General features: G+C 44.5%; 1 protein-coding gene across 2 annotated transcripts in view; it reads right to left on the bottom strand.

Moving 5' to 3' along the window:
• Positions 1-2,661: 2,661 nt before the first annotated feature.
• Positions 2,662-13,723, bottom strand: part of Gng2 (G protein subunit gamma 2) — a 107,273-nt gene continuing 96,211 nt past the window's right edge. For both annotated transcript variants that reach the window (XM_052733474.1, XM_052733475.1), the window contains exon 4: positions 2,662-6,273. In XM_052733474.1, coding sequence (XP_052589434.1) covers positions 6,145-6,273 — 129 coding nt within the window. In that variant the 3' untranslated portion in view covers positions 2,662-6,144. The remainder of the gene's footprint in view (positions 6,274-13,723) is intronic.

Here is a 13,723-nt window from a genome sequence, read left to right on the forward strand (position 1 = left end):
GTAGGGACAGTCCAGAAGGGGTAAGCAAAGGGGTTGAGGAAGCAGAGAGTCACCAGGCAGTGAAAGAGGAGAGAGGTCTGGTGAGGCAGGAAGACTGGCATGGCAGAGCCGGACCCTCTGGAGCCTTGAAGGAGGATGCCTGCCGCTGACAGGACTACCTGGAAGCAGCGCACCGTGGGATTCTGAGTCTGGCAAGGAGTTCAGGTTTCCCCAGGATTCCTGTTCTGCCCACGTGGCCACAGTGATTCTGCCCCCAGCCTAGACTGTGAGGTCGTGGTCCAGGGACATGGCCGGACACTTTTTCTGGGACTGTCATTGTCTTTCTCCTTCAGTTGCCGGGCTGGTCAGAGCTGAGAGTATCCTGATGGCTGTAGAGGGGCGCACGGAGCAGGACAGGGGCACAGAAGTACTCAACTGAGTGCCGGGAGCCGGCCGGAGCTGAGCCAAGAGCGGACCGGCTTCTGCGCTCTTCTACGCTTAGGCAGTTGTTAAGAAGATCTTGCCTCCTGCAACCGAGGGAGCCTGATTACAGACCACTTTGGTGCCATTGCTGAGAGTGAGAGGGGTGTGAGAGTGAGTAGTGGGTGTGGGGGAAACTGAGACACCAGGCACTCAGGGCTAGAGCCAGGGGCATGGCTGGAGAGGAGAGGGTTTCAGGAGCCGAGGCAAGGCTGCCTAGTGTTTCTGTCTTCCAGGGTTGCTGGCAAGTAGTGCCTGCCATCCTTCACCACTGTCTTCTTCAGGATGCCTTTTTATTGTTTTGTTTCATTTGGTTTAGTCACTTTGTTTTGTTGTTGTTGTTGTTTGGTTTTGACTTTTTGAGACAGGGTTTCTCTGTGTAGCTCTGGTTACCCAGGAACTAACACTGTGATCAGGCTGGCCTGGAAACCAAAGATATTCCTGCCTCTGCCTTCCGAGTGCTAGGATTAAAAGTGTGCACCACCACACCGGGCTCTATTTGGGTACTTTGTAAGACAAATGAATTCAGTAGTCTTCCCTCAGTTTTATAGCTTGGAGAGGTTAGGGGTCTTGGAGATCACATGGGAACCTGGAGCCTCATTCTGGCTCTTCAATTCACACAATGGGCTGGTAAGGAGTACCAAATGTCCTTGAGGTCACCAGACACTATCAACCTGTAACTTAGGGTAGGGATGCAGTTTGCTGGTTCCAGCAGGAGTTCCCACTGGGGAAGGGTTGGGAACCCAATGGTCCCTTCATTGAAATCAATTCTGCCCAACTCTCCTGATTCTAAATAGAAGAAAATGTAGATTTGGGGCAGAACCGAAGGGAAAGGGATTTCCCTTGGCAAATTATTTGCAATTTGTGGATTGGAGCTGACCCAGCTCTAATTCCCTCTGTCACTGTGAGTGCTGTCTAAAATGTGACTGGCTTATTAAAGAAGGAGTGCTGGAGGGGATCCTCCCAGAGGGACGGAAGGAAACAGGAACAGAGCCAAAGCCCACCCGCATCCTCCTGGCAAGGGCTCCAGCCAGGAGCTGCCCAGGTCCTCACCTGCTGCTTGTTCAGTGTTCACTCCTGCATGCTTGCAATCTGTGCCCTTCTTCAGCATTAGGGAAAGCAAGCGGTGCTGGGTACTTAGAGAATGAAACTCGGAGGGTAGGCAGCATGCAAAAGAATGCGTGTTGTTAAGTCACCGTCAGAGAATCTGAGTTCACGTCAGGAGGCAAAGTACCCAAATAGAGTCCGGTGTGGTGGGCAGGGGAGGGACCTTTCCTTTTAATAAGCATCTCAGGTGATGCTGAGGTGGGTGGTCACCATTTGAGAAGCAGCGATGAACTTGGAGCGGTCATGCACAAACTCTACCATGGGGCTCCTTCATCCCTGGGTTGGAGCTGCTTCTGCTGCTGCTGGCACAAGTCCTAAGAGATCCAGCACTTCCTTCCTCACCAGCAATACCTACTACGAGGGACAGTCAGAAGGCTTTCTTGGCCGGGGGTGTGGGTGTGTGTGTGGGGGGGGGTGTGGGGTGTGTCTGGTGGGACAGACCTACAACCCCAGTGATCGGAGGAGACAGGACTGCAAGTGTGAGCACTGCCTGGGGGAGAGAATGAATTCAAGGCTAGTCTGAGCAACACAGCAAGATCCTGTTAAATTTTTTTAAAAGTAGAAAAAGCACACAGGTCAATGGTAGAGTGCTTTCCCAGCGTTCATGCGACCTTAGGTTTGATCCCAGTACTGAAAAAAAAAAAAGCCTTTGTTGACTGAGAAGATCTTCAAGGAGACTGCTGAATCTAGGATTCAAAGGTTCGGTCTTCTCAAGTATAGTTTTAAAATCACAGACAGAATAGCACACTTTGAATACGGTGGGGGTAGGATGGTACTATTGGGGTGCAGCTACAGCAAGTTAAACCGTCTATACAGCTAGCACATCTCTCTCTCTCTGGTCCAGCCTCCAGAGCCCTGAGCACCCTCCCTCCCATGTTTCCTTGGTCCCAAGGGTTGTGCATGAGACACAGCAACCAAGGAAGACTTTTTTTTTTGCAGAGCATCAGCCTCTTTTTAAAAACTGCTATGAACAAACTCCTAAAGAAACCATGGATCTCTGTTTCCCCATCTCTGCTTCCCCAGGTCCTTTTTAAATCAACATTGACGTGGGAGGTGGTCCACAGGTGTTTGCAATGAAAGTGACCCCACAGGAAATGAATCTGAAAATTCCATTTATTATAACAAATACACGGTTCATGTGGGATAAAGATGTGCACACTACATTCAGGTTCTCCTGCTTTAACATTTCTAAGCTGGGCATGGTGGCTTGCACCTTTAATCCCAGCACTCGAGAATCAGAGGCAGGGGATCTCTGAGTTCGAGGCCAGCCTGGTCTACAGAACAAGTTCCAGGACAGCCAGAGCTACATAGTGAGACCCTGTCTTGAAAAACTGGAAGAAAAAAAAAAACCCAACCCAAAACGCTACAAGCCCCCCCTCTCTACCCAATGTTTCTGTTACCTTCTATTTAAAGACACATTCCAGAGATCTTATACAGGAAGTGTGGAGATCTGAACAATTGTTGGGCTTTGAGACAGTAATATACACATAATATCCATCATTTCCAGGAGCAGCTAGAAACAAACACTAAGGAAAAAGAAAAAAGTATAAAAATCTCCTAAAGACCATTGGCTTGATTTACTCAAAATTCATTATGTGAATACAAGCATATGAGGGAAAATATGATTAATTTTTTAAAATCTCATGATGATTTAAATTATATCTTACTTGCTTTCAAATTGAAAAACATCTTAAATTCGAGTTGGTATTGAAAATGGTTCAAGTATTTTAACAGACATTGCATTTAACAGACATTGCATTATAAGTATGACATTTATTATTTCCTAATTCCATGGCAGATTTTAATTATTATCCAGGCATATAGAAATGAGGGCCCTAAATAACTAAGCTGAAGTTTCCTATTAGCTACTCTAAGATAAAATTATGCTGATGAAAATGATAGTTGACATTCCGAAAGACTTAAGCTCTTTGGAGACCCTAGTAAACAAAACCTTTTTTCCCCTTTAATAAATACAAACATCAATAAGTCAAAACTGATTCTGATTATAGCTCCATACCAAAGGATATGAAATTGTGAAAGAGACAAGATATTTTCCTGAAACTTCCTTTCAGATGGGGAATGCATTTTTTGCCTTCTCATTCTTAAGTATGCTCATGAGTAATTCATAAATCCTTAATTTTTGATTGTTAGACCTGTACAGGGTGTGCTTTGAAGATTGTGATTCCACTTTAATTGCTTCAGAGGTCTAAATTTGCACAGAAGTCCAGAATCCTTCTAGTGATGCCACTTGCCAGCAAAGAGTGCCCCTAGCTGACGTGTGAACACATATTCACGTTTCAGCTCACTTTAAATGTGTGACACTTTTAGCTGATTCCACAGTACTCTCAACCGTACAACAGCAGAGTTCTGTAAAGACTCACAGCTTTTTATTTCAACCACTAACTCTTCCTGAGTGCCCCACCGACAATAACAAACCCCCAAGATCTGACCGGAAGAGAGTTCCTGGTTACAAAATCGCATTCATGCACTGAGACATGTTCTGGTATCCTCATCTTCCCACCTCAGGCATAAATTTTAATCGGACATATTTATTCCTTTACCTGAAAACCCATAAAAGAGTTAAGAAAAATATTTACCAAATCTATTTCAAAATGGGTCCTTGCTATAAATAGGAAATCTTTTTTATCTTCTCTTCCCTCCAGGTACCCACCCCACTGCCCCCACACATGCTTTTTAAAAATGAGGAAGAGGATGGTAGGAGAAGAAAGTACAGTTAACTTGGCTGTAGTGGTCTTTTAGGATTTGGTAACAAACAGGATGTACAGGAGGCCCTCTTTGACTGGGAAGACCATAGAAAGCGTGTGGAGTCTCCCAGGGCCTTTCATTACCGATGGAGGTTACAACTGGAGTGAACAAAACAAAACAACAAAACAAAACAAACACCACCCCAAACAAAACAAAACAACAAAACAAAACAAACACCACCCCAAACAAAACAAAACAACAAAACAAAACAAACACCACCCCAAACAAAACAAAACAACAAAACAAAACAAACACCACCCCAAACAAAACAAAACAAAAAAAACACCACCAAGAAAAAAACACCCAAAAAACAAAAAAACAAAACAACAACAACCCCCCCCCCAACCAAACCAAACCAAAAAACCGCTCTCAGTGTTTTATTGTGGGAAGAGAGTGCTAGCCAAAGGAAGCTGTAAATAGGGCAGAGAGGCTCTGGCAAACAGGGCACAAAGCAATGATTGCTTCGAACTTTTGGGGGAGTGAAAAATGAGGACCATGTCGTTGGGAAGAAGAGCCAGCTGCGGGGGCTGCTCAGTGTGCCTGGGGGACTTGTCTCTCCAACAGCTGGTGTTCTGGGGGTGGCCACCTTCTTGGAAGCTGGGGGTTTATTTCTTCTGATGCTTGAGCTAAAGAGGGCCATAGGTTTCTAGTGTTGAACACGGACACTGTTCTTTTGCCTATGATTTCCACGGTTCCTGGAAAGTGGGAACGTGTTGCTATTCTGACAGTGCCTTCCTAAGTCATGGTGGATCCCTGCCCGGTCTCCAGTATGGGGTAACTGTGCTGCCCAAACGCTGTGGATTGGGGAAAACCTGTCTCTAGGCGCTTACACCACAGTTAACTAGGAGGTATTTCAGGATGACTAAGGCTCTGAAGTGATCTCCATTTTCAAAATACAGAGGACGTTCCCCCCTCTCAAGCATCTTTTTCTCTCTCACTTCTCTTCTTAGCTTTCCAGCTGAACAACAAAACTTCTGAATGGATGCAACATGGGGACATTTTCATGCAGTATTACTCAAAAACTATCACAAAGACATGAAAGCACCAGTCACAACACATGGTTTACTTTTACTTGCAGAATCAAAACTATCATATACAAATATTAAGAAGAGTGGTAAGAGAACACAGATAGCCGGCATTGTGTGAGTGTGTGTGGTGTGTGTGGTGTATGTGTGTGTGTTCTTTCTTTTTTTTTTTATTCTTGTGAAGAAATACCATAGGGAACATCTTTCTAAGCGTCTCAGCTATTCACTCATCCTTAGCGTTCAGGGTAACACACAAACCCAGCCTTATCTCCACAGTACACTAACAGGGAGGGGTACAGAAAGAGAAAGGGAAGGGAAAGAAAAAGGCACGAAGGACTAAACATGGATGTCATTCAACAGAACTGTGGCTACATGGGACTACAGCTTAGCAGAGGGTGTTTGAAAGACAATTCTCCTTCCCAGAAGGTCAGCCATATCTCAGCTCAGGACACCGGCTTTAATGTTTATTTTGTTTTTAAATATGAAGCAGAAATGTAAGGTTTTAGAGGGATAGCAGAAAAGAAGTGACACCGATTTTTTTTTTTTTTTTTTTTATACATTCCCCTCCTCCAGGCAGGTCTGCTGGGTCAGATCTCTAAAGTTGGGACATGGAATCAGCTTCCATTCTCATAAGGGGACAGTTTGTTAAACATGCACAGCCCGGAGTGTCCAGGATGGTTCTCCTTCCTCTCTTTAAATGCTGCGGACGAGAAAGGCGCCCACTTTGTTAGGAACTCTACACCAATGTCCCAGGAGCCCCGGCGCTCTTCAGCCTCCTCTCAGAGACTTAAAGGATAGCGCAGAAGAACTTCTTCTCCCGAAAGGGATTTTCTGAGGCTGGGACTGGGGTCAGCAGGGGGTCTTCCTTGGCATGTGCCTCACAGTAGGCCATCAAGTCCGCAGCCGCCTTGGACACCTGCAAGGGAAGGCAGAAATGTCTGAAAGGTTAGACAGGCGTGGACCCAAACATCCTCGGTGCCCTCGCTCGCTCAAGTCTCAGCTTTGGGCTCCACTACGCTGGGCCTCATCCTGCTAACCAAAGTGAAGGGAGACTCTCCACCTGCAGAAACTCAGCTCCCTGATCCGCAGACAAGGTGTCAATGAAGCTGACAGAGTGTTGCCAGCAGGTGGGGATCTAGTGTAAAAGGAGCCTCAAACAGAAGAGCCTCAGACTTAGGGCCTCAGACAAAAGAAGCACTCAACATCAGGGTTGTGCAAAGGGCCAACCCTGTTCTTCCACTTCTGTGCCCTGATACCTCAGCTGCTGCACCTGGTGGCAAGGACGACCCAAGTGAGCTAACCCAGGAAAAACTTCCAGGACCTCACATACAGGAAGCTTTTCACACAGGACAGCCACTGTTGTTATATACCTGTAGATAACCCATATTTATAGATAACATATATAAGATATCTATATATCTACAGATCGATAGCTATGCCCTTGCTTTTGGAATTCTGCTAGGAATGCCAAAGCCAGGCCTGTATCCCTTTTCTACAAAGGACGCATAGCTTCAAGTACACACACACACACACACACACACACACACACACACACACACACACACACACTGATATCATGTAGTGTGGAATATATACATCATAGCATCACTATTTGTGGTCCCCAGTAGAGGTGCTGCCCTGCTTTTGGAGATGGTGGGTTGCACATCCCAGCTCCTTGTGAGGTGTTGCCAGTGGTACTTTCCTTTGTGGTTGTTGCACAGTTTTGTTACTTGGGGAGCTAAATTTAATGTTGAGAGATCAGCTGACATCTGGGGATGATTTAGGTGATCCCCCAGAAGAATGCCATTTGGAATCAGAAACAAAGTCAGTCATTGCTTTCTTATATGACACAATGCACTTGTGCTGAAGGTCACTCCCAAAGACATTTGCTCATGGAACCACTACCACTGTAGGGTGTGAAAGTCTCTCACAGTGACTACTGCAAGTATAATCTTCCCTAAGACTTGGGCAGATTATACTATTGCTAAAAATACACCATGCTCCTCACTATAGGTAGGGCCCATAGATCCACACGGTGCTGTCCGACATGGTTATACCGCAAGCAATTTGTTCTCGCCAATGAGATGTGAGAAGAATTGATAGTAATCATTTTGGGGTAGAAGAATCCATGCGTGTCTTGCCAGGCACTCTTCCCTCTGCCACTCTGTCCATACGATGTTATAATTAGGGACCCTCTTTCATCCAGTCACACGTTTCCATGCATGGATCGATGGCCACACCCTTGCTTTGGTCTTTGCCTCAGGACCAAGTGGATTAGACTCCCATCCCTTACAGGTGCACCAATTTTATGATTAACAGGTTGGATATGGAGATCAATGTCATATTCTCAATCAATAACTGCTCGATTTTTTTCTTTCTCTATTCTCTTTGCCACAGACCAGAAAGATGCAATATTCCAGACAGACACTGCTCCCTAGGCCAGTGTTCCCAATGACAGTGACAGTGTGTGAGGTGGCAGTTGATCTGATTAGGAAAGATCTCATAGTCGCTCTGTAATCACAAACCTACTTTGCTCTTGACATCAAGTTAAAACTTCTCTTGCTCTGTAGTAGGAGTAGGAAGTATATCTGTGTTGGAAGTCCAAAGACTAGCAGAGGAGGACCCATGGTTACTGCCAGGAAGCCCAGCTTACCTTGGTTCAGATGTAAACACCGATATATGTATTCATATTCATATATGTCTGCCTTGATGTAGCATTACAAACCAGAAAGACCAAAACAGCAGCAGTAGTGCATTCTCTCGCAGTGTTAGAAATTTGATGTTGGAAATTAAGGTGTCAGCAGCTGTGGTCCCCAACCCTCCGAGGGAGAATCTGCTCCACGCCACTCTTAGCGGGTTGTGGTGCTCTTTAGCGTTCCCTGGTTTGTGCACAGAGCACTCACTCCAATGCTGACCCCTGTCTACATGGCATTCTCTCCGCTGTTCAAATCCCACCAGTCATTGTGTTAGGGTCTACCCTACTTAGTGTGACCTCCCGTTAACCCAATCACACCTACAAACACCCCGTTACCAAATGAAGTCACATTCTAAGATTCTAGATGGACGTGAATTTAAGGGGGGGGGGGGGGAACTATGTGGTATAGTATATTTGTTCCAAAAACCTATCTCTTTAATAGACATTACGGTAATTGTGAAATATTTTCATTGTGGCCCCATTTTGTTCCATCAAGTCATCTTTTTCTTCCTATCTTCACGGCAGTGCTTAAGTGAAAATCAGTATCTGCCATCTCTAGATGAAACCCGGAGGATCAGCAGATTTCCTGAGTGTGGTCATCCTCAGGCAGCAAATGCTATGGTAGAAGAAGAACTCGGACTTGTTTTTCTATTAAGCTGTAGCCAGCTGCCTGCAAACCACTCAAATCCCCGGCTAGCCCCAAAGGTGGAAACCGCTCTTCCAGAAAACCTGGTTTAATCCCCAGCATCCACTTGGCATCTCACAACAGTCTGTAACTCTGGTCCCAGAGGATCCAGTGTCCTCTTCTGGCCTCCTGGAGCACTGCACACACAAGGTACACAGACACGCAGGCAGGCAGACACTGACACACATACACTGATTCTGAAGTACTTCAGAAACTTCGTGCCACGTGTTTGTATGTGAGCATCTCTCTAGTTCCCAAAGTGCTTTTTTTATGACCCAGAAGAGGGCACCAGAAAATTAATAACACGGAGTTGCTCATAGTTTATATTTGAACAAATAATTCTGAATGATTTCCTTTTCAAAACGTATTATATTTTGTTTCCTCAATTAGATTGTAGTCTCCTGTGGATGATAATCCAACACCACATCAGAATCTTGTTAATAACTAGAATAATTGCCAATATCTGTGGCCTTTGCTATGTGTCAACACTGTGTAAACCACTTTCTACCAAGGGTCGTATTTAATCTGTAGAGCAGTAGCGTGTGTGTGTCTGTAGGTGATTAATATCCCCAGGCTTTGCTCTTTCTGTTGTTTGCTTTGGGGGACAGGATCTTATCCTGCTGCCCTGCCCCTTGCTCCGTAGCTCAGGCTGGTGTACAATTCAGAATCCTCCTGTCTCAGTTTCTTAGACACTGGAGTTACAGATGTGTGCCGTCATGTCCAGCACTGACCTCAATGTGGGTGTGTGGGTTCTAGGCTTCCCTGAGTAAGTGCTTGGCTTGGGTCTCAGCTCAGGAACAGCCAATGGTGAGTGTTTATGTTCCTGATTCAAACTCTACCTAGACTGTCACGTGTGTCCCTTACCTTAGTGTAAACTGTGTGACGTTCTGCCTGGATCTCAGGCTTTGAGGTTATCCTTTCTAACACTTTCATAGTCATAGGCGCTTCCTATGGAGATTGTTCTCAGAAATTTAGAATAGTCTCTACCTTTTCTGTCCTGTTGATTCATTCTCCAAAAATGTCCTACGTTTAGACCCCTTGCTGTCTGCCATCTCCAGAGTTGGAAGTTCCATCTTCTCTGTGACAAATGAAATAACCGCTTATATAAAAAGTCATTAATTGGGTTCCCCAATGGACCCGAGGACAGAATTTAAAGAGTGGTCTGTGAATGTTGATGATAAAAATTATTCCTTTATTTTTTCTAACGTCAAATGGAAATTTATCATCTCCTTTCCTTATAAACACGGTTACTAGCATGAGCTCTGCAGGTGAGTCAGTCAGCCAATAGAATCAGGTATTTTTAGTCATATTACAGTCATCTTCATAGCTCAACATTGTATTCCTATTTATCCACTTTATGGTTACAGGCATGGCATTAGACTATGTAATAAAGGGACATATCTATAACCATATATATATTATATATAGGTCTTGAAAATATTTTTAAAAGTATGCTATTATCTAAAATATTTTATAAAAATATTCTGATACACTATATTTCAACATAATCAGTTTCCTTGGTAATTTAAAGGCATTGTTCTGAGAAGGGACCATGAACTTCAGCAGACAGTAGTTAGGTCAAGGACACCAAACTGTTTAGGAAGCTGAATGACGTCTTTGCTTTCGAAAGTGTCACAACTGGTGTCATCGCACTGTGGCCGCAGAGATAGTTTAAGAACCCAGAATGCCTTGTGGAAGTCCCCATTTGAAATCGTGATTTTTTTTCCCACTATACTTTGTAGAAACAAAAACATCACACACTGGCCCGTGAGTTCTGAATATTTGGGACACACTCCTCTCCAGTTTCATGCCTCAATACTTTCCCCCTTTAATTCTGAAAGCTCTGTAGTCCTTTCTGCCTTGTAGTTTTGTACATTTGATCCTGAAAAACAGTCCTTCCTTCACATCCTCTCCCGTGTGCTCCATGTTTTTCGGCCAGGAATCGACAGAAACATGGCTCCTGAGAGAGCGCTCACTGATCACCTCATCTAAACCGACACTCTTTAACCTTCTCTGTCCAAGTGGAGCCCTCCTCTCTCTCACAGAAGCCTCACCCCTCACCGGCATGACTATCCTTCTGAGCTTGCTCATTGGTTACTTAACATTTTCTAACTCTTCAAGCCCCCTTTGGCAGGAGGGCAGGAACCTTATCTGTCTTATTCATCACGGTGTCATCAGTGCTGACACATGGAAGAGGCTCAGGTAACTACCAAAGGTGTTCTCAACTGTAAAAATAACAGATTAGAGGGGCTGGAGAGTGGTTTGTGTGGGTAAGAGCATGGCCGCTCTTCCGGCAGACCTGGGTTCGATTCCCAGCATCCACATGGCTGCTTACAGAGGGATCTGGTGCCCTCTTCTGCCCTGCTGGAGTGCCAGGCACACACACGGTGCGCAGACACACATGCAGGCAAAACAGCTGCACATACAAAATAAAATGATAAAAAATTTAGTAACGATTATAAACCACTGGTCTAAAGGGGACACCCTGAGCTCACAGCAACATAATTAAATACATTTAAAAAAAATAACAGAATGCTTTAGAGGAGCAAAAGAATTACATAATCTAGAGCTACTCAGGGTTCCCAAATATCGATGAAGTACAAACGGAGAAACCTGGAAGATGCTACCTCAGTCAATCATCAAAGTTAATGTCGCTAGTCCGTGACAACTCAAGGTCAAGTCCCACTGGTGCGGAAGGGGGCACAGCAAAGTAATACTCCATACGGCCAATGTGTTCTAACTAGAATTTATTCAGAGAGAAATATCAGATTGGGGGATGGCAAAAGGGATCGGTGGGTAAATGTCCTTGCTGCTGAGCCTCACAACCTGAGTTCGGTCCCCCGGGGCCGACATGGTGAAAGGAAAGAAAAGTCAGACAAGCCCAAGCTGAGTGACCTTGTGTAAAATAAATGGCCCACAATCTTAAAATGTGTCAAGGTCATGAGAGGAGATGTGTCATACAGGGCAGCTAAGTGCAAGGCAGGATTTTCAGTCAAGTCCTTTCTCTAAAGAAGGTATCACTGAGGGCAATTTTCAGTATGTAGATGGGAGCCTCAGGATTAGAGTTGAACTGTGTATCAATATTGACTCTTGACGATCACATTATGATTACGGAGACGAGTGTCCCTAGTTGTGCAAAACAGACATTAAAGTGTTTGAAGGCCCGGGACCGCTCCTCAGCTTACTCCACACAGTAGAAAAATACAAGCTCTTGGCACTGTACCTGTGACTTGTCCATAACCGAGATGTCTGTAGCCCAAGAGCTTACTTCTGACAGTAGCATTTATCTTCCCAGACTGACAATGGCTGAAATACAGCTTTGCGGTAACCTCGCCAACATCAAACCAAAGAGCGAGGAGAGGGGGGACTCTGGGCAGCCCCAGGACTGTCAGACTAGGACCATAAGCTCTGAAATCACAAGAACCTATTCTAGGCAGACAGATGCCTTGATGTCTCGGAGAAGCAGCAGAAGAGGCAGCTTTCTAGAGAGATAAAAACCAGACCTCCCGCCAAACTTAAATGGAATGAGAAGATACAGTTCCATTTTCATTGCATCCTGAAATTGAGCTCCATCTTCAAATTGATGGCACAGAACGCATGCAAGCCATCTGGCAAAGAAGCAAGCCCCTGATAGACAGCCATTGCCTCTGCCCATGGGAAGCTGCCTGTGCATTGAAGGGTGTCAACCATGAAGTCGCTTCCTCAGTCTCTGGTGTAGCTGGCATTACAAGCTTACTCCACCAGGCTTGGTTAAACAGCTTTTTTTTTTTTTTTTTTGAGGAAGGATGACTTCATTTTCCCTGAAAACTAGGCTACTTCAAGAACTTAATTTCCCAGGGATTTAAAACATCTAAGGTTTTATAGTACAAATGAGGATCTCAAATGCTTGGACCATTGCGTTTTGAAAGTTTTTAAATAAAAAAAAGAAACTATATTATATTATATTGTATTACATTATATATATGATGAGACTTCTTGTGGCTAAGACATAAGTCAAAACACAAAATTCATTTATATTTCATATGTCTCTTGCATATGGAAGTAATGCTATGAGTGAGCTTATGTTTTTACTGTGACCTATCAAGTGAGGTCACTGTGGGGTTTTCCCCTGGCGACACTGTCACTGTTGTGATGCTTAGGAAGTTTTGGATTTAGGAACGCTTCGGGTTTTTTAATTCAGAGTGCTTAGTAGATACTGTTTCCCCAGTGGCTACGTACAATGCACAAGGCTAAGCATACCCTCTGTGATGGAAAAATAGCCACTGAGTTGTTAAAAATTATATTAGCCCTCAAGAAACTGAAGTTCCACACTCATATCAATACAGAGCAGAATTTAATTGAAAAGCGTTTGCTTCATTTCCAGCTACTGCAGTGAACTGAGACTGACCATCCTTGAATATCTGTAAGTTCTTTGTATGCTTTACTGATTTTGTCATCCACGGAGATGTTCTCAATTGACCTATAAGGAGGATTATAGCCTACTCTTCCTAATAAAATTAAACCTATCACTTTGAAGAAGGGGTATTAAAACTTTCAACTCAAATGCTGGAAAAATATTTACAAAGGCCCAAACCAAGGCTATGTGTCCTTTTTTTTTTTTTTTTTAGCATCAAGCATGATGTCTAACTAGCTCGCTCTCTCTCTCTCTCTCTCTCTCTCTCTCTCTCTCTCTCTCTCTCTCGCTCTCTCGCTCTCTCGCTCTCTCGCTCTCCTCTCGCTCCCCGTCTCCCAGAGTCTTGCTATGCAGCTCAGGCTGTTCTGGAACTTGCAGCAATCACCCTGTCTCTGTCTCTCAGGTGGGATTACAGGCGCGTACCACCAAACCTAGTCCTGGTGTAAACCACCTTGTCTCCCAGTACAGCATTCTCTGAAGTTCCATTCCTATGCACTATGAGTCTATCATCAGAGAGACGATTTACTCATTAGAAATGCCCAGACTTGACGCACTAATTTATGTATTTTATTCAATTATTAAAATGAGCCTGG

The sequence above is a fragment of the Peromyscus californicus genome, unplaced genomic scaffold (assembly GCF_007827085.1).
Source record: "Peromyscus californicus insignis strain IS unplaced genomic scaffold, ASM782708v3 Scaffold_12__1_contigs__length_115047231, whole genome shotgun sequence".
Lineage (NCBI taxonomy): Eukaryota > Metazoa > Chordata > Mammalia > Rodentia > Cricetidae > Peromyscus > Peromyscus californicus.